Source organism: Herpailurus yagouaroundi, unplaced genomic scaffold (assembly GCF_014898765.1).
Source record: "Herpailurus yagouaroundi ecotype Mexico unplaced genomic scaffold, PumYag 184, whole genome shotgun sequence".
NCBI lineage: Eukaryota > Metazoa > Chordata > Mammalia > Carnivora > Felidae > Herpailurus > Herpailurus yagouaroundi.
The window spans coordinates 11,751,859-11,770,627 of record NW_024412415.1 but is presented as its reverse complement, the minus strand read 5'-3'; the positions used below and the strand labels follow the sequence as shown (position 1 = coordinate 11,770,627).

General features: G+C 38.6%; 1 protein-coding gene across 7 annotated transcripts in view; it reads left to right on the top strand.

Annotated features, from left to right (window-relative positions):
- The window catches only part of SLC30A4 (solute carrier family 30 member 4), a 29,908-nt gene that overhangs the window by 689 nt on the left and 10,450 nt on the right, over positions 1–18,769 (top strand). For 4 of the 7 annotated variants that reach the window (XM_040492585.1, XM_040492582.1, XM_040492587.1 and 1 more), the window contains exons 1-3: positions 1–28; positions 160–664; positions 7,807–7,953. In XM_040492585.1, the coding sequence (XP_040348519.1) occupies positions 274–664; positions 7,807–7,953 (538 nt within the window). In that variant the 5' untranslated portion in view covers positions 1–28; positions 160–273. Of the gene's footprint in view, positions 29–61; positions 665–7,806; positions 7,954–8,298; positions 8,837–18,769 lie in introns of those variants that run through there. The other 3 variants (XM_040492588.1, XM_040492584.1, XM_040492583.1) reach the window with 3 other exon arrangements.

The following is an 18,769-nucleotide window of genomic DNA, read 5'->3' as shown; positions in this document are numbered from 1 at the left end:
GAGCGGCGGCCCCGCGGCAGCGCCCCAGGTAGATGCGCCGCCCCCTCGCGGAGCCCCGGAGCCTCCGGGCCGGCCTGGCGCCCCCCGCCGCCCCGGGCTTCGGAACTTGTGGGCAGTATTGGGGCGCCTTTAATTTATAGCGTGTTTCGTTTTCCACAGGATGGGGAGGGACGCGCGGCAGTGCCATCGGGAACTGGCTCTCCGGTGAAGTAGGAGCCGCCGGCCGGCCGCCTGCACCGAGCCATTCCGCGCCGCGGCCGCTCAGCCTCTGCCATGGCCGGATCCGGCGCGTGGAAGCGTCTCAAATCTCTGCTACGGAAGGATGATGCGCCGCTGTTTTTAAATGACACCAGCGCCTTTGACTTCTCGGACGAGGTGGGGGACGAGGGGCTTTCTCGGTTTAACAAACTTCGAGTTGTGGTGGCCGATGATGGTTCTGAAATCCCAGAAAGGCCTGTTAACGGGGCGCACCCGGCCCTCCAGGCCGACGATGATTCCTTACTGGACCAGGACTTGCCTTTGACCAACAGTCAGCTGAGTCTGAAGGTGGACCCCTGTGACAACTGCAGCAGACAGCGAGAGTTACTGAAGCAGAGAAAGGTGAAAACCAGGTTGACCATTGCTGCCGTTCTTTACTTGCTTTTCATGATTGGAGAACTTGTAGGTGAGTTGTGTGGCCAACTCACTTTCCATTTACCTTGTCCGGAGGGTTGTTGTGAAGCTTTAGCTACACAGGATTTGAGGTTTAAACGTTCTTTTCAGGAAGTTTGTTATTTATCAGTATACCGATCTGGTGATATGGAAAGGCCACACGGTTCCAAAGTGCAGATCAACCTAAGTACAACATAAACTTTCAGAGATAACTGACATTTTTTTCCAGTTCTCCAAACACCGTGACATCTACTATAAAGCTAAGGACATGAGCTTCATCGTATATCATTTAACTTCCTCTTTAAAAAATTTTTTTAAAAATAATAATGGCCAGGTTAATTTTTGCAACCTTTAAAAATAGTAAATGACCTAGAATAACTTAGAATCATAAAATTAGGAAGGTATGAAGTGACCTTACTGAACACCTGCTTTACTTTCTTTTTCACACTTAAGGAATCTGAGGGCCCAAAAGAGGTTTAAATAAGTTGTGAGGACACTTAGCTGGTTAGTGAAAGAGCCACATCTACAGTCCCAGTCTCTATTGTGTGTGTGTGTGTGTGTGTGTGTGTGTGTGTGTGTGTGTGTGTCTGCATTTGACTTCAGGGGTCTCTTCATACTCTTCCCTTTTGTATTTATAGCCAAGAGATTTTCAGAATTAGATACTACTAACCTTTAAAGTTTTTCATTATAGTGAGGATCTGAAAGGAAACAGACGGCTCCCCCAGGGTTTATGAACTTGGTTTTTTCACTTTTTAATTACTCAAGTAATACATTCTCACTATAAAATACATTCTTAGAGATTAATTTCACAGTCACATTAGTGTAATTGCTAACTTCTCTTAGTGACAGTTTACAAAGTGACATAAAAGCAAGGATGTTACTCTGCCATGTTTCTTAACGAGGACCCATGATGAGAATAGAGGTGGCAGTCCAGATTAAGATGCTGGCTGGAGGTTGTATGTGGGAAAATTATATACATTTCCTACCTCATTTTATACCTCCTCCCCAGTCCTCACTTCAGCCATGCTGGCCTTCTTTGTCCCTATGGCTTACAAAGCTCTTTACTATCCCTAAGGCCTTCAAACTAGCTGATCCCTCTACCTCAGTGGCTCTCAAACTTTTTTGATCTCACTATATAGTAAGAAATACACTTAACACTGTGCCCGGGTGGGCATGCATGCATACATATGTAGGCATGTATGTACACACACACACACACACACACACACACATTATATAGCATATATATGTATAATTAAGACAAAAGTCTTATTTCTTGTGATGCATCCTAATATTTTTTCAGTTATCCCCCCAGCCCACTTAATTGATTTCATGTTCCACAAAATAGATCAGGGCTTGCAGTTTGAAAAACACTGCTTAACCTTGAGTGGCTTTTCCCAAATCTTCTCTTGACTGGTGTCTTGACATTCATATCTTACTCCAAAAGATACCTCTGAGAGACCTTTTCTGACTAAAGTAAACATCTCCTCTCTCCTGTTCTGTCCCCAACTTTAAAAGCCCAAAGCATGAGATTATCTTGTTTGTATATTCACTTGTTTAATAATCTCTCTTCTGCTGAAATGTAAGCTGCGTTCTCAGCACCTAAAACAATGACTGGCACAGAGTTGACACTCAATAAATTTGTGTTGAATTAATTTTTATTGTGTTAGAGAATTATAAATGCTTAAGCTATAAAGAAATTAAAAGGAGTTAAGCTGTAGCTGATAAGGCCATGGCCTCAGCAGACTAAGATTCAATGACTTGCCCAAATTCACACAGCTAGAAAGTTGAGTCAGTCAGACTTAGTGATTCTTGAAGTTAATATTTAATATTTGAAGTTAAAGTCACATTAATCACAATTTTCCCCCTTAAAATTATTTTACCTAAGTAAAAATTAAGATAAAATTGTTCTGACATACTATTTTTAAAATCTGTTATTTGGTAAATGTGGTTTTGTGAAAGCCACAATAAGTATTTTCTTTCAAATATTTATTTTCAAATAGAAAAATCTTTTGTTAATACAGAAATGCTAATACTTAGGATAAGCATTAACAAATATTCAGAATATTAGAGTTAAATTGTACATAGTAGAGCATTTATTAAAGTGTATCAAAAACACTTAGAAATAATGTATCTTATATAGGAAGTATGGAATAATTTAAAAAATGAAGTAATTTAAAGATCTGAAAGAGAAGACTTGATTTTGAATCTTGGCATTGCACTAATTTGCTCTGAGACTTTAGACAGGTCTATTCTTCTTTCATTCAGCAAGTATTTTTTGAGTACTTAACTCTATGCCAGGCACCGTATTATGTATTGTGGTATGTAATGCAGACAAAACTATTATAATCCCTACTGTTTGAAGCACTTAGTCTAATATAGGGCACAGATATTAAATACATAAATAAATTTAAAATTCATATGGACCTAAGTGTTATGAAGAAAAAAAATTAGGTAGTATAAGACATTGTAACCAAGGGGACATAGTTTATGTATGAGCCAGGTATAATTAAACCAAAAAAAAAGAATGGTAGGAGTTATCCAAGCAAAAGGAGTAGAGGAGTTTTCCAAGTGAAGAGAACAGCATGTACAAAGGTCCTAAAAGCCTCCAAAAAGAAGGCAAGTTTGGCTCGAATATAGTAAGAAGGAAAAGAGACAGGAGCGCCAGGTCAGGTTGGTTCTGATAGACCATGTTAAGAGTGCAGTTTTTTTTTTTTTTTAAGTTTATTCAATTTTGAGAGAAAGAGAGAGAGTGAACAGGGGAGGAGCAGAGAGAGGGAGACAGAATCAGAAGCAGGCTCCAGGCTCTGAGCTGTCAGCACAGAGCCCGATGCGGGGCTCGAACTCACGAGTCGCGAGATCATGACCGGAGCTGAAGTCAGAAGCTTTACCGACTAAGCCACTCAGGTGCCCCAAGAGTGCAGTTTTTAATTATAAGTACAACGAAAAGCCAGTGGAGCCTTTTAAATGGAGAATGACATGATGGGATTTATCTTTTTAAAATACTGTTGTGGCTCTTATGTGGAGATGGATTGGAGAGTGCAAGAATGGAAGCAAGTAAACTATTGCAGGGGTCCAGACAAGAAATGATTATGGCTTGGATTAGTGTGGATGGACTGGTTGAGAATCATTCTAGAGGTAACATTAACAAAACTTACTAATGGTTTAGATATGGGGATTAATGGGAGAGCAGCATCAGGAATGATTCTGAAGTTTCTCATTTAAGCGTTCTGAGTGTAGGGAAATGTATGTCATTTATGAAGCACGGAGGAAATACAGAGCAGGATATAGGCATCGGCTCAAGGGTTGTTTCAGACATTTTAATTATCAATTGTATGTAAAATAGCCAAGTAAAGATGCCTAGTGGGCTGTTACTTATGAGTCAGGAGTCCAGAAGAGAGGTCAAGTTAAGAGATACAGTGTGTAATACCATCAGAATGTGAAAAACCACCTAGAAAACCCAGGTTTTGGGGAACCCCAACTTTGGAAGTCAGGCAGAAGACAAACTAGGTATTCCAGAATCTCAGAAAATAGAGTATTTCCAAGTGGAAATAAGTTGAAGCTGCTGAAAGGTCTAATAAGATGAGAACTAAAATATCCTTTGGATTTAGTAATGGTTATTGATTAACAACTGCATTTTTATTGGGAGTGAAAAAGCTTGAATGAATGAATGCAAACAGACTTCCAGATAAAGATAGCAAATGAACTCATGTGTCTAAATGTACTTTCTCCTGAAGCCTCTCTTAAACTATAATAAAGGGAATTTTAAATAGACACACACACAAAACCGTATATCCATCCATATGTGTATGTGTATGTATATCCACAAAGATTGGGAAAACTAGAGACAAGATAAATTTGGGAAACTAGAGATGGGTGAAAGAAGTAACTGACTTAATAGACCCTAGGAAGCCAGCTCCTAAGCAAGCAGTTGGGGACAGCCAAGAAGCAACCTAATTCATCAGAATTCATCAGAAATACCTAGAGAATTTATTTGTAAGTTTGTTTATTTATGTATGTATATAGAGAGAGCACGAGTTGAGGAGAGGCAGAGAGAGAAAGAGAGACAGAATTCCAAGCAGGCTCTACGCGGACAGCGTGGAACCTGATGCAGGGCCCATAAGATCATGACCTGAACTGAAATCAAGAATTGGACGCTTAACCAACTGAGCCACCCAGGTGCCCCACACCTAGAGAATTTATTAAATAAAACACAAATTGCTGGGGGAGAGTTTCTAATTTCGTAGGTCTGGGATAGGGCCTGAGAATTTGCTTTTCTATCAAGTTCCCAGGGGATGCTGATACTGCTGATCTAGGGACCATACTGAGAACTATCTACTGCACTTCAGAAGCCTCAGTAGGCCCAGAATTGTTTGCACCAGATACCCCTAGGAGTGTGGGTAAAGAGGAAGACTAAGGAAGCTAGTTAAACCCTGTTTAAGAGCCAGTCGGGTATAATAATATAATTCCTATCCAGAGAAATAGATTATTTATCAACAAGAATAGGCTAGGGCAGCTGGGTGGCTCTGTTGGTTGAGCATCTGACTTCTGATCAGGTTACAATCTCACAACCATGTGTTTGAGCCCCACATCAGGCTCTTCTGCTGTCAGCACAGAGCCCACTTGCGATCCTAACTACCCCCCTCTCCCTACCCCTACCCCACTTTTGCTGTCTCTCAAAACAAACTTAAAAAAAAAAGATTAGAAAAAAGAATAAGCTGTCGTAAAAGAGAAAATCAGGGTAAAGAGCTTTTCAACAATAAAAACAAAATTTTTAAACTTCATAAAAGTTAGAAGAGAAGATGAATTAAGGTAATCTCTTAGAGAGTAGAGCAAAAAGATAAGAGAAAAAACATAAGAAAATTAGTGTGTCAATCCAAACTCCAAGTAATAGGAGTTTGAGGAATAGAGAAAGCAGAAGAAAAGAAATTACCAACAATATAGTTTAAGAAATTTCTCCAGAACTGAAGGGTGTACATTTCCAGATTAAAACAGTCAACAAAAACCCAGCAAGTTGGGTGAAAATAAACCCACACCAAGGCGTATCATTGTGAAATTTCAGAATACGGGGAACACTTTGTTATCTGTTTCCTCAGGCACCTGCAGTGTTGAACAATTCCCTGTGATTGTTTTTGACAAACCTTCCTTAGGGTTTGCATAGGGCAGATCCCCAAGTCAAGTCCAGTGAAAACAGCCTTGCTAGTATGGCCTTCCAGGGAACTACCAGACAGATCCAATAATGCTAGTTCTTTGGGATTGGGCTTTTTAGGAGCTCTAACCCCATTTGATACCTTGCAGTGGCTGCCAGACTGATATTTTCACTGTGCTTGTTGGTTTTCAGGGCTACCACAGAGCTGGAGAGAGGGAGATGGGTCCAAGGCGAATTAGAATGCCACAGAGCTCACTGTTCTTATAAAGATTCAGTCATTTTCCTTGAATTAATACTTCCTGTGTCAGCCTTTGGTTAATTTCCAGGGTTCTGAAAAAGCTGATTTGGACCATTTTTGCACATATTCTCCCAGCTTTTGTGGAGATTATTTTCAGAGGTCCTTAGTTTGCTAGTTTTGCTGATCATTATCAACACGTGGCTCTTTAAATATGTTAACTAAAATTAAATAAATTCAACTCCTCAGTTGCACTAGCCATATTTCAAATGCTCAAAAGTTACATGTGACTAGTGTCTACTCTACTGGACAGCATACATAGAATATTTTCATCACCTCAGAAAGTTAATGGACAATACAACTTTGAGGTATTATTTTTATTTTATAAAGAAACTGAGGCTCAAAAGTATTAACTAACTGGCTGAGAGTTTCAGAGAGTCTAAAATCTCATATTATTAACTACCAAGTTATACTTTCTCTTAGTGATTTTAGCTTTTTAATGTCAAGGGAATACATAAAAACTGGTATTTGCATAGAGCACACTGAAGTAAATGGATGTGATTTCAAGATCACCAGCTTGTGTCCTGCTGCTCTTGGCTGTGCACACTCATCCCAGAAAGAGAGGGAACAGTGGCTCAGCACACTTATGTGTCATAATACCCTGACCATGAAGTTCATTGTAACAGTGATTCTCAGAGGTACCAAGACTAGAAGCGTCGATGTCACCTTGGGAACATGTTAAAAATAGAGATTCTCAAGCCTCATCCAGCTCTATTGAATTAGAAATTCTGGGAGTGGGGCAAGCAATCTGCAGTTTAACAAATCTTCCAGGTGATTCTGATACACAAAAGTTTGAATGCTTGGCATAAAAAAGCTTATTTAATGAATGGTGCTAGGAAAATTGATTCACCATAATAGAACAACATACATATATGTATACACACACATACACATCTATGAAATGAATTTTACATGCTACATATACATATAATGGCTGGAAAATCAGTGTTAAAAATTGTACTCTAAATACCATGTTTAATTCTTCTGAAACATTGCTGTCTATAACCAAGGGAATCAGTTAAGGTACTAATTAGTTAATGTACTCATGTACATTAAAAAAATGTCTTCCATTTAATTTTGTGTTCAAACCCTCACAACAAGTGAGTATCTACCTTTACCTTTTTTGTAATATTTACATATTGTGGTTATTAATTTCAGTGTCTAATAGGATTAGTAGTTTGAGTAAAAGCTGCAGTGCTAAACCACAAAAATTTCTGTGTGTTAGCCTCCAATTTAGTGGTACTTAATTTTTTAAGGTCATTGACTCCTCAGAGAATCTGTTCTTAGAAATGAAAATTTTCTTTTTTTTAATTGTTTTTAATGTTTATTTATTTTTGAGAGAGCGAGCAAGCAGGAAAGGGGCAAAGAGAGAAGGAGAAACGGAATCCAAAGCAGGCCCCAGGCTCTGAGCTGTCAGCAGAGTCGGATGGGGGGCTGGAACTCATAACTGTGAGATCATGACCTGAGCTGAACTCGGACTTAACCAACTGAGCCATCCAGGCGCCCCATGAAAGGGATGTTTTCATCACAAAAATATATGCATATTTAGTGTTCTGTATAAAATTTCAGAGTACCTTGATTTAATTGTGATTGGATAAATATTTAATTGAAAAGTTGATGTTTTGTAGTATGTTACATATTTTTGGTTTGATTGCTTATGTTTATTATTTTAACTAACGTATTCCTTCTTCTCGCTCACCCTTACTCCAAGGTGGATACATTGCAAATAGCCTAGCAATCATGACAGATGCACTTCATATGTTAACTGACCTAAGTGCTATCATACTGACCCTGCTTGCTTTGTGGCTGTCCTCAAAATCTCCAACCAAAAGATTCACCTTTGGATTTCATCGCTTAGGTAGGTAATTGGAGTTTCTTTTGGTTTATCAAGTTTTATAGTAAAACCACAATGAACTATAACTAACCTTTGATTAACTGAAATCTTTCTGGTGATAACCTATTTGAAAAAAGCAAATGACAACAGATGAACAAGATTTATTCAGATACATATATTCCAGGGTACATTCAGCCTAGTCAGCTAAACTGCTTACACATGTAAAATTATATGGTAATCATTAATCTTTAAGTGTTGTTCCCTATTTCCTGAAGATGTTATCAGAAAAAAAGTTTACCTTCATTTTATTCAACCAGGCAAAACTACATGGGTTTGTTAATGTGTATTCACTTTTTTCTTTCACTTCAGGTGTTCCAACCAAAGCTACTGTAGCCCAGATCTTAAGCAGTACTGTCATAGGTATAACATATACTGTGTGGCTGACCTTCACTGCTGCCACTGTATCAATATAATTCTGTAAGTGCTGACAAAGATTCTTTGCTTGACCAAAGTTTAGTCAGTCTCCTGAACCTTCTCCCAAGCCCATCTGTGCACTTCCTTATAAAATCTTATTTTAGCAAAAACCCTTCTAAGCCAATTTAACAGCACCCCCACTCTTAATGTCTGATGGATTATCCCCTAGGCGATGTCTCATTGCACTGGCTTGTGTCTAGCGAGAATTCTGTTATGTCCGTTTAGCCAGAGTCCCCATATTCCTGATGTTTCCCCTTAGTAATTTTCCATCCACTGACTCCCACCTTGCTCCGTGGCTGTAAATTCCCCCTTGCTTATTCAGTATTCAGCGTTGAGCCCAATCTTTTCCCCCACTGCAGAGTTCTGTTACAGTGGTCATGTAACCTATCTTGGTAGCTTCCTCTCCCTGAATAAAGTCTTCTTTACCATGTGTTGACAAGTGTCATTAAAATTTTTTTCTTTCACTGTACACATATTTTTATTTTACTATTTTGAGCAAATAAGAATTGAGTTAAAATCATACATTGTTATCCATACAACTCTTTCCTGTGTTAGTGTGTTTTTAGATTTTTTACTTATTTTTAAAATATGTATAAGGCAGTTACTTGAACTAATATGTGAAATGCCATATATCCAGATGTCATTTGCTTAGAACCCAAAAACTGACATTTAGGTGGCTTCAGCAAAACCTATCTTAAAGAACCAGAATTAACAACTTGTAGTTTAATTTTGTAGAGACACTGACACTCTAATATATCAGTATATCTGCTGTCACTGACACTGCTAATATATCAATCAGTTCTTCCCCTTCTTGGTTACTTTTTAGCGTAATCTTAACTAAGCTCTAGGTCTTCTAAAATTTAGTCCCTGGGCCTTCTGTGTAAAACTTGACATTGTGCCTTAAAAGCTATATATTTCAAGGAGCTATCCTGATTATCAGATTGGGAAATTATTTGGCATCCCTACCCCTTAGCTGCTTGCTGTACAGGAGAGCTGATGCCCTGAGTGAGGTGTTTCTGTTGTTTGTTAAGCCACTGCATAGCGTACATTGGGATGTGTTCCTAAAACACACCCCACTGTTTACCAACATACTATACGCTCATTTGTTACCTGATTGCCTTGGGCCTTTTAAACAACTTCAAGATTATTTTCAAACTTTAATTTCTTGTGATTTAAACGCCTTCAATTTAAGATCTGACACTCAAACACAGCATCATGGAATGGGGGTTTTTACCTTCCACTACTGTTTGGAAGAGTGCATTTCATTTTGTCCTGTGGCTCTTAACCTTTTAGGTTATAGAGCATTTGGAATGCTAATGAAAATAGTGGAGTTCTCCCCCAGAAACATGCAATAACAGAATATAGAAAGTCCCACATATAATAAGAACCCATAATCATGAAAATTCTGTTAGATATCAAAGTAGTACTTAGTGTTTCTCTAGGTAGTCACTTTGTTTCATCATAGATAACAAGCACTATGAAAACATGAGAGAAAACAGAACTCGCTGTTCTATTTATCTCTGCAAGTTTCTGTGGAAAGTTGAATCTTCCTTTTTCCTTAAAAGTACAAAGTTCACACTTGTGGCCTAGATATCAGCATTTGACTCCTGTCTCTCCTGAGAGTTCCTTGAAATAAAAACAACAAAGAGAAGCAAGGGATTGGGTCACCAATAAGCAAGAAATTTCTGGAAGTTGGATGATAGATGGGAGTGGGTTGGAGGAAGAAACAGGGAAGCTGTAGCCTAGAGTACACTGAGCCAGGAGCTGGATCAGCCCAGCAGATCTCCAAAGAAGAGCCAGGGACAGAGATGAGTAGGAGGGAGAACTGGGGCTGAAAATAAGCACAATTAATTGAATGGCTATAAATGGGAAACTGTTGCACAACCTTGTGCCTATACTAAAAGCCACTGACTTGGGCACTTTAAATTGTTTAAATGGTGAATTTTGTCTGAAGTTTTTAAAAGTCATCTAAAAAAAAAGAGTTGTTAAAATCTGGGTAGATGAGTATTTCCCAAAGGTACAGAGGGACTCAAATCTTCACTAGAAGGGCCTTTTGGGATCTTCATTTTCTTCTTTGCATTCCAAAATTTTATGAGGCTATATCTAGATACAAAACTTACTTCACTTATTCTGCTCTTTGGGGAAGGATTAAAAAGACAAGGATATGTAGAATTGAATAAGGCTGTAAAACAAAGCAGTGGCTGTCCTGTGTTCCACAAAATATATTGCTTCATGAGTAATCTCTTCACGTTCTGTAGGAGAACGTATATTTGTATTGGACACTGTTAAGTAGTGTGCCTCCTGTGTCTTAGGGATTCAGGTCCTAAAAAAACGCTGCAGAAGGAATCCCCTTCTGGTGTGTTAACTGTCATTGAATTTTGTTTTGATGCAGGGTAGGGGGAGGGGGTAAGACAGGAGTTGGTTTTTTCTTTGTTGATCTGTCTTATAAATATGTAAAGTTTATGTGTTGCAAGAATAAACAATTAATTTCTAATAGAAAGGATTTCCTCATAGAAGCCTTGTTTTCATTCTGTCCCCTCCATCCCTTCCTCTAATCCCACTCCTTATTAGTAATGATTTTTTTTAAAATTTTTTTTTAACGTTTATTTATTTTTGAGACAGGGAGAGACAGACCATGAACGGGGAAGGGGCAGAGAGAGAGGGAGATGCAGAGTCCAAAGCAGGCTCCAGGCTCTGAGCCATCAGCCCAGAGCCCGACGCAGGGCTCGAACTAACGGACCGTGAGATGGTGACCTGAGCTGAAGTCGGACGCTTAACCAACTGAGCCACCCAGGCGCCCCATTAATGATTTTAAATTTGTTTCTGACGTATCCTTCCAGCATTTCCTTTTGAAAGTACAAGAGAATATATACATATACCTCACCACCTTACTTTATGTGTTTTTCATACATGTTCATATCCTGTTACCTGTCACCCTTTCTTATGCAAAAGGCAGCATACTGTGTACCCTGTTCTAGACCTAGAGGTGGGTGCCTGTGAACGATAGTCAGATATTAGTAGTACCATTCCTTAAATATATTTCCTTTTTGTTTGCTCATCACACTTTATGTATGCCTAATAGCATTTATCACATTTTTATAGCTGTTTTTTATGAAACCATATCTCCTAGACCATGAATGAAGTAGGAATGGAAACGTAATATTAAACTCTGTAAGTGCAGTGTAAGAGATTAATAATTGTTGCATAGTCAGGCTGAGTAAATAAGGACATGAAAACTGTGAAACAGATTATTTAGTATAGCTCATGAACCTCAAATCATTGTGTTGGGGGTGCATTAAGCCAGTTTCCAAACTAGGAATAGGGATATTTTTGAAATTTGGGGACTAATATATTTGGGACTTGAAAACATTTATCTGTAATTCTGAAACTGTGGTAATGTTCACAAACTACACTATAAAAATGTATATGATCCATAACATAACTGAGTACTGAATTCTAGATCCCTTTGACGTAGTAAGAAATTAGTCAAAAGAGGGTTTCTTCTTGGTGTCAGTCAGGGGCAGCCCTATTTGTTTTTTACCACTTTTAGAGTTTTGTGAATAAATTGTCTTTGGTTCAGATCAGAGATCTGCAGTTTTACTAGCTATTAAGACCTTTTGGAGAGTGATTTAATCTAAGTACAAATTTTTGTGTTTGTTTGTTTTTTTTTTTTCTGTAAAATAGGAATGATAATACTTCCACTGCAGAATTGTAAAAAATATGTTAAGGTGGTAAGTAAGGTATAAGTACCTACCTAACCTGCTACCTGACACAGAGTAAATTCCCAATAAAAGTTAGTTCCAATCTTCTTTTCCTTCTCTCTTCTCCCTGCCCACACTTACCCACACTTTTCATATCTTTGAAAATGGTCCACGCCCCCAAATTGCCTGCCTTCCCTCCCTGCTAATTGGAATTCTTCTCTTTGTGTAACTGTCTAAGCTAGGTAGGAGAAAAGAAAGGTGATTCATCCTGATGATTAAGCAACAGTTTAAAATTTTTTTTAATCTTTTATTTATTTTTGAGAGAGAGACAGTGTGAGTGGGGGAGGAAGAGAGAGAGAGAGAGGAACACAGAATCCAAATCAGGCTCAAGGCTCGAACTGTCAGCACAGAGCCTGACATGGGGCTCGAACCCATGAACCATGAGATCATGACCTGAGCGAACTTGGATGCTTAACCAACAGAGCCACCCAGACGCCCCTAAACAACAGTTTTTAAAGATGCACTATTTAACTCAGGTCTTTTGTAGCACTTTTGGCAATATAAAATTTATTTTAGCAAAAATCATTTAGTGAAGGTGAGAGAAAAGTGGTTTTAGTTTGAGGAGAAAAGCAAGTGGCCGTCCCAGGAGTCAGTTCCATTCTGGTGATACATTCCTTTCCTTCATGTGAACTCAGAGATTGTGCAAAATCATTCAGGTTTTTCTGTTTTTCTTTCTTTTATTACATTACAGTGGCAATTCTTTTGTGGGAAAAGGGAGAGTTGGCTAGGAACCATTATATGAGCTATTTTTAAATGCTTGGATTTATTTGACTGTGGGTATGTCCTCTTTTTCTGGAAGTTAAAAACCTTAAAACTTAATGAAACATACTATAGGAGAAATCCCACAAATCCTTAGGAGGAATAGCACTATCTGCCAGACAAGGGGAAATGCTGTTCTAAAGAAAACTGTGAAAACCCTTGCTTGCTTTCTACTTTTATCCTTCTCTATGGATTATGAGCATAATTGACTCTTATTTATGGCTTTTCTGTCACTTCTTGGGCTGAAGAAGCTGCATGGCTTAAAGATGGAGATAATATGCAAGGACTATAGTAAGCAGAGTTGTCTGTATTTGAAATAAAAAAAGCAAGATTTACATTGTGGCAATGCGAATCATCAGCCTAGGTTAATGGCAGAGTGACAGTGTAGGAGTGTAGCAGTGTGTGGTTCCACTCAGCAAAGACCTTGGCAGATCTGGCTAGATGATGGTTGTCCTAAGGTAGGTATATAGTTGTAGTGTTAATTCTGTGTAGTTTGTTATTTTATTCCCTGATGCTAAAGGAGCAGAAAGTTTTCAGCTAAAAAATCTCTTCCCCCATACATGCAGCAAAAAAAACATCATCTCTTCTCCTTAGTGATTCATTTTAACAGCTTCCTCCCACCCCTGACAAGAATTATGCCTATTAATTATTCACATCTTAGAATTAATTCATATCACCTGAACATCTGGAAAAGAATAGGTGTGTCCTAGAATGGGAGTTTTTACTAAGGCTGAAGGAAGCCATGAGTGAGGTGGTCAATGTTGGACAGCCAAACGTCAATTTGACAGTGCTGGGTACCTTGGGTGTGGGGTAGAGGGAGTGGTGAGAAGGCAGGAAATAGAAGAGAATTGAGAATAGCAGTTGAAAGGATCCAAAGATGAACTTTGCAGTTTAGCTTGGTGTTCTGGTGGCAACAGTGGGCCACTGAAAAATCCCTTAGCCTGAATGCAGTAGGGCTGTCTGTGATTAAGTTGAAATTCAAATACACGTTTGGAAATTTTAGCCAAATCCAGCACAGCCTACTGATTTTCCTTCTGTTTCCTTCCTACCTTTTGTTGGAAGAAGGTAGTAGCATAAAAGGAAATACAAGAGACAGTGTGTCTCCATTCTCCTTCCCTGTTCGTTTTTGTAAACCTCTGAAACCTGTCTTTAGATGTTTGATATAATTTTTTGAGGCAATAGAAAGACAAACATATAATTTGAAGGAAATCTATTCATTATTGGCATCATAGCATTAGAAAAGTTAGCAGTTATGATAGGCCAGTACATCTGGCCACACTCATGGAAAACAAAGTATGCTTGGGTTGAGTTTGGTTTACATAGTTGAAGCAGATTGTTAATCATTCACTGAATCGATGCTCAACAGGTTAATTGAATGAATAGTAGTATACCTTGGGGAGACCAGCAGTAAATATATACACAAATACAATATAATTATAAATTATGTTAAATGCTATGAAGTAGGGGCACCTGGGTGGCTCAATTGATTAAATGTCCGACTTCAGCTCTGGTCATGATCTCACAGCTTGTGGGTTCGAGCCCCACGTCGGGCTCTGTGCTGACAGCTCAGAGCCTGGAACCTGTTTCAGATTGTGTGGGTGTCTCTCTCTCCCTGCCCCTCCCCTGCTCGTGCTGTGTCTGTCTCTCTCAAAAATGAATAAACATTAAAAAAAAAATTAAATGCTATGGAGCAAACGAATATGGTACTATGATGGAGAATAACTGGAGGACAGAGAAGGAAGGACTCAGTGTTTTTCATATGAACCTTGAAAACCTCTAGTTTTGGCAATTTATAGATGTGTTAAAATATGCATTTTTCACACTTTATAGTACTGTCAAAACTTGATAATCATCTGTTTTCTCCCATTTGATTTTTTTTTCTTACCATTTATTAGCCATTCAAACCAAAACTGTTTATTCTCTGTGTGTGAAATTCAGGGTATATTTTAAAAGACCTAAGTGATGTAATAATAACATGTATTCACTCACCTTCCTCTTCCAGTGCTACATTTCAGTCAGGTGGAGTGAGTTAATTATTTGTGTGTAAAGTAGCAAAATATGTTAGAACTACTATAATAATAGGTTTTCTAGAATTTCCATAGAAATCGTTCAAGAGTTTTTAATTTATGATACATTTCCATTTAGTCAAGTTTACCTAAAGTTACCTGGGTAGTAACTTTCACAGAAATCTGGGGTTTTGTTTTTGTTTATTTTTATTAAAAAAAATTTTTTTAATGTTTATTTCTGAGAGAGAGAGAGAGAGAGAGAGAGAGACAGCATGAGCAGGGGAGGGGCAGAGACAGGGAGGGAGACACAGAATCCGAAGCAGGCTCCAGGCTCTCAGCTGTCAGCACAGAGCTTGACGTGGGGCTTGAACTCACGAACCATGAGATCATGACCTGAGCTAAAGTCGGAGGCTTAACCTGAGCCACCCAGGCGCCCCAGAAATCTGGGGTTTCAATTGTGAAAGTTCCTGGGTCTCCCTTCAAAGATGAAAAATCCGTATGTTATGTACTCTTTTTTTGTTGAAAACCTTTATTGTATGTTATGTGACCAGAGACTAACCCAGAGCAAGAATGAGAGGAGTAGAGCAAGTCATAATGTGGTTGTTGATGGAAAGCTTCCCTCTCTCTTAATTGTTGGGGGGCAAAAATCTTGCCTATGTTTATCTGCATTCCATCATGTTAAAGATACTATGGGGAAAAAAATCTTAAACGCTCATTCCTCCCATTCTTGGATATTTCACCAAAATCTCATTTATTCATAGTGAAAGAGCTTTTATCAAAAGAAATGATCATAGTAGTACTATTAGGATTTTTAGCTATATACTATCATCTGTGCCTTATACTTCTCAGTTATAAATCTCAGCCCTAAAAATCTATTTCAGGTTTTCTTTTTCTCCTTTTGCAGTTATCGGCATCCTGTCTAGAAGACATTTTGACAGGTGATTAGAATAAAAAATAACAGATGAGGGGCGCCTGGGTGGCTCAGTCGGTTAAGCGTCCGACTTCTGCTCAGGTCATGATCTCACAGCTTGTGGGTTCGAGCCCCGCGTTGGGCTCTGTGCTGACAAGTCGGAGCCTGGAGTCTGCTTCAGATTCTGTGTCTCCCTCTCTCTCTGACCCTCCCCGTTCATGCTCTGTCTCTCTCTGTCTCAAAACTAAATAAACATTAAAAAAAAAATTAAAAATAACAGATGGATGTCTTTGCTTTTCACCAAGGGAACTAGACATGAGGCCATTCCTTACTGATTACTGGAAAAGAGATATTGATACCAGGATCCTAATATGTTATTTTGGAAAGTTCTAGGAATCAGCTGGATTCCATTACTCTTAACTGTGGGCAAGCATTGGGATCCCTTTTATGCTACTCACATGGGTGAAAACTGGTATGGAGAACTGCGTGTTCCGTGGCAGGAACCCTAGTGGGCCTTCTAAGTATGGGAATCCTCCCTACCAAAAATCTGGTCATGCTTTAGTTTGACTTTCACTTCATTTATTTATTTATTTTTCAATGTTTATTTTTGAGAGTGGGGGGAGAGGCAGAGAGAGAGAGAGAGAGAGGGAGGGAGGGAGACACAGAATCCGAAGCAGTCTCCAGGCTCTGAGCTGTCAACCCATACACCAAAGCAGGGCTCGAACTCACAAACTGTGAGATCATGACCTGGACCGAAGTGGATGTTTAACTGACTGAGCCACCCAGGCGCCCCTCACTTTATTTTTTTTTTAAGTTTATTTATTTATTTTGAGAGAAAGTGCAAGTGTGAGCAGGGGAGGGGCAGAGAGGAGGGAGAGAGAACCCCAAGCAGGTTCTGTGCTGTCAGTGCAGAGCCAGAGGGACATGGGGCTCAGTCTCACCAACCATGAGATCATGACCTGAGCTGAAATCAGGAGTTGGATGCGCAACTGAATGAGCTACTCAGGTGCCTCCATTTTACTTTATTTTCAATGTGTTTTTGCCTTATCTGAAAGTTCACAGTAAGGTAATTTTAAGTGTTTAGGAAAATTATCACTGGGAGGTGGGGTTGCCAGATTTAGCATGTGTTATGTGCATACACACATTCTTTCAAGACACCCAGTGTGTCTGAAAAATTGCATGGGACATACTTATACTAAAAAATTATTTGTTGTTTATCTGAAATGCAAATTTAACTAGACATTCAGTGTTTTTTATCTGGCATACCTACTAGTGTAACTGTATCATTTACCATCCAAACCAGGACACTTTTGAGAGTAAAGTGGAGCACTTTTAATAATTTTGCCAGGACAACAGACATATTGGGACTATCCCAAGAAAACTATAAAGTATTGTCAGCCTAATTATAAGAGGTTCTGAAAGGATTTTTGATTACTGGTTTTAGATTTTCATAAGCAATCACATCTTTATGTCATTAACTTGTATTACTATGAATCTTTATAAATGCAAAGTGTATTGCTTTATAATTTTATATTAAGAAATATGACTAAGGCATCTTGACACATGATTGAAGTTCTCTTTTTTGGGAAGGTGTTGGGGGAAGAGTTTGAGAAGAATTGGTTTTATTTTGAGTGAGTGAATGAGTGAGTGGGAGCAGGGGAGGAAGAGAGAGAGAGAGAGAGAGAGAGAGAGAGAGAGAGAAAGAGAATCCCAAACAGGCCCTGAGCTGTCAGCACAGAACCAGATATGGGGCTCAGACTCACAAAACTGCGAGATCATGACCTGAACCAAAGTCAAGAATTGGATGCTTAACTGACTTAGCCATCTAGGTGCCCTGGTATTTTTTTAAGTAAACTCTAAACCCAACATGGGGCTCAAACTCATGACCCCAAGATCAAGAGTTGTATGCTCCACCATCCGAGCCAGCCAGGCATGCCAGAATTGGTATTAAATATTAATTTTAAAGAGAAAATTCTCTTACTTTGTGAGTTAAATGAAGCCACCACTAAGTACATGAAATTAGGGTTTAAGGATATTTTAATTACTTCTTTTTATTATATATATGTGTATTTTACTATCAGCAGTTATAACTTAAGACAAGAAATTGTGTATGTTTTCTGTCTTGTATTTAACTTAATTCTTCTCTTCTAACCTGTGTACTTCTTGTTTGGGGGATATAGTAAATAACCTATTCACATTTAGCTTACCCTTCTTAATTTCATAGCCTTTTATCATCTGCCCTTGCTCAACCTAACTAACTTCATTTTGCAAATCCACCCATAGATATTTGCTACATGACAACTACTCTGCTGAGTGCTACAGTAAATGTGACATGGGAGGAAACTGGTCCTGTCCTCAAGCTGCTGAGAGTGTGCACTTGATGTGGTAGTCTCTCCACAGCTTTGTATATTTCACATTGTTTTTCTCTGTCTTCTTAACCCCCTGTCTCTTTTGAAGTGTGATGATTAGTATGTCAGAAATAGGCGTAGCATGGTTTTGAATAGGAACTGTATGTTGTCTTATTCCAACATTTGTTCGGCTGATGCACAGGATTTTATTGGAATTTTGTCTACATTAATGAGAGGTGTTCAGGAAACAGCTTAAAACAACTACTAGATAATTTTTCTGTGCTGTAACTTATGCATCAGAATAAAAATGTATCAAAGTTCAACACATTTGAACTGCCTGAGGAACCTTTGAGCAATGAGTTGACTCAGATAACAGTTTCCCAGATTGTTTTACCTTTAACAAGATTGCCTGGTTTCTCTAAAGGAAAAAATTTCTTTACAAGTATTTTCTTGCTTTTATTGTTTTGATTATCAACAGTTGTTTTATATTATAATGTTGGTTAATTATTTAAAAATGTAAGTACTTCCCATTGCCCTATTTGTGTTATCTTGAAAAGCTATATTGGGGCGCCTGGGTGGCGC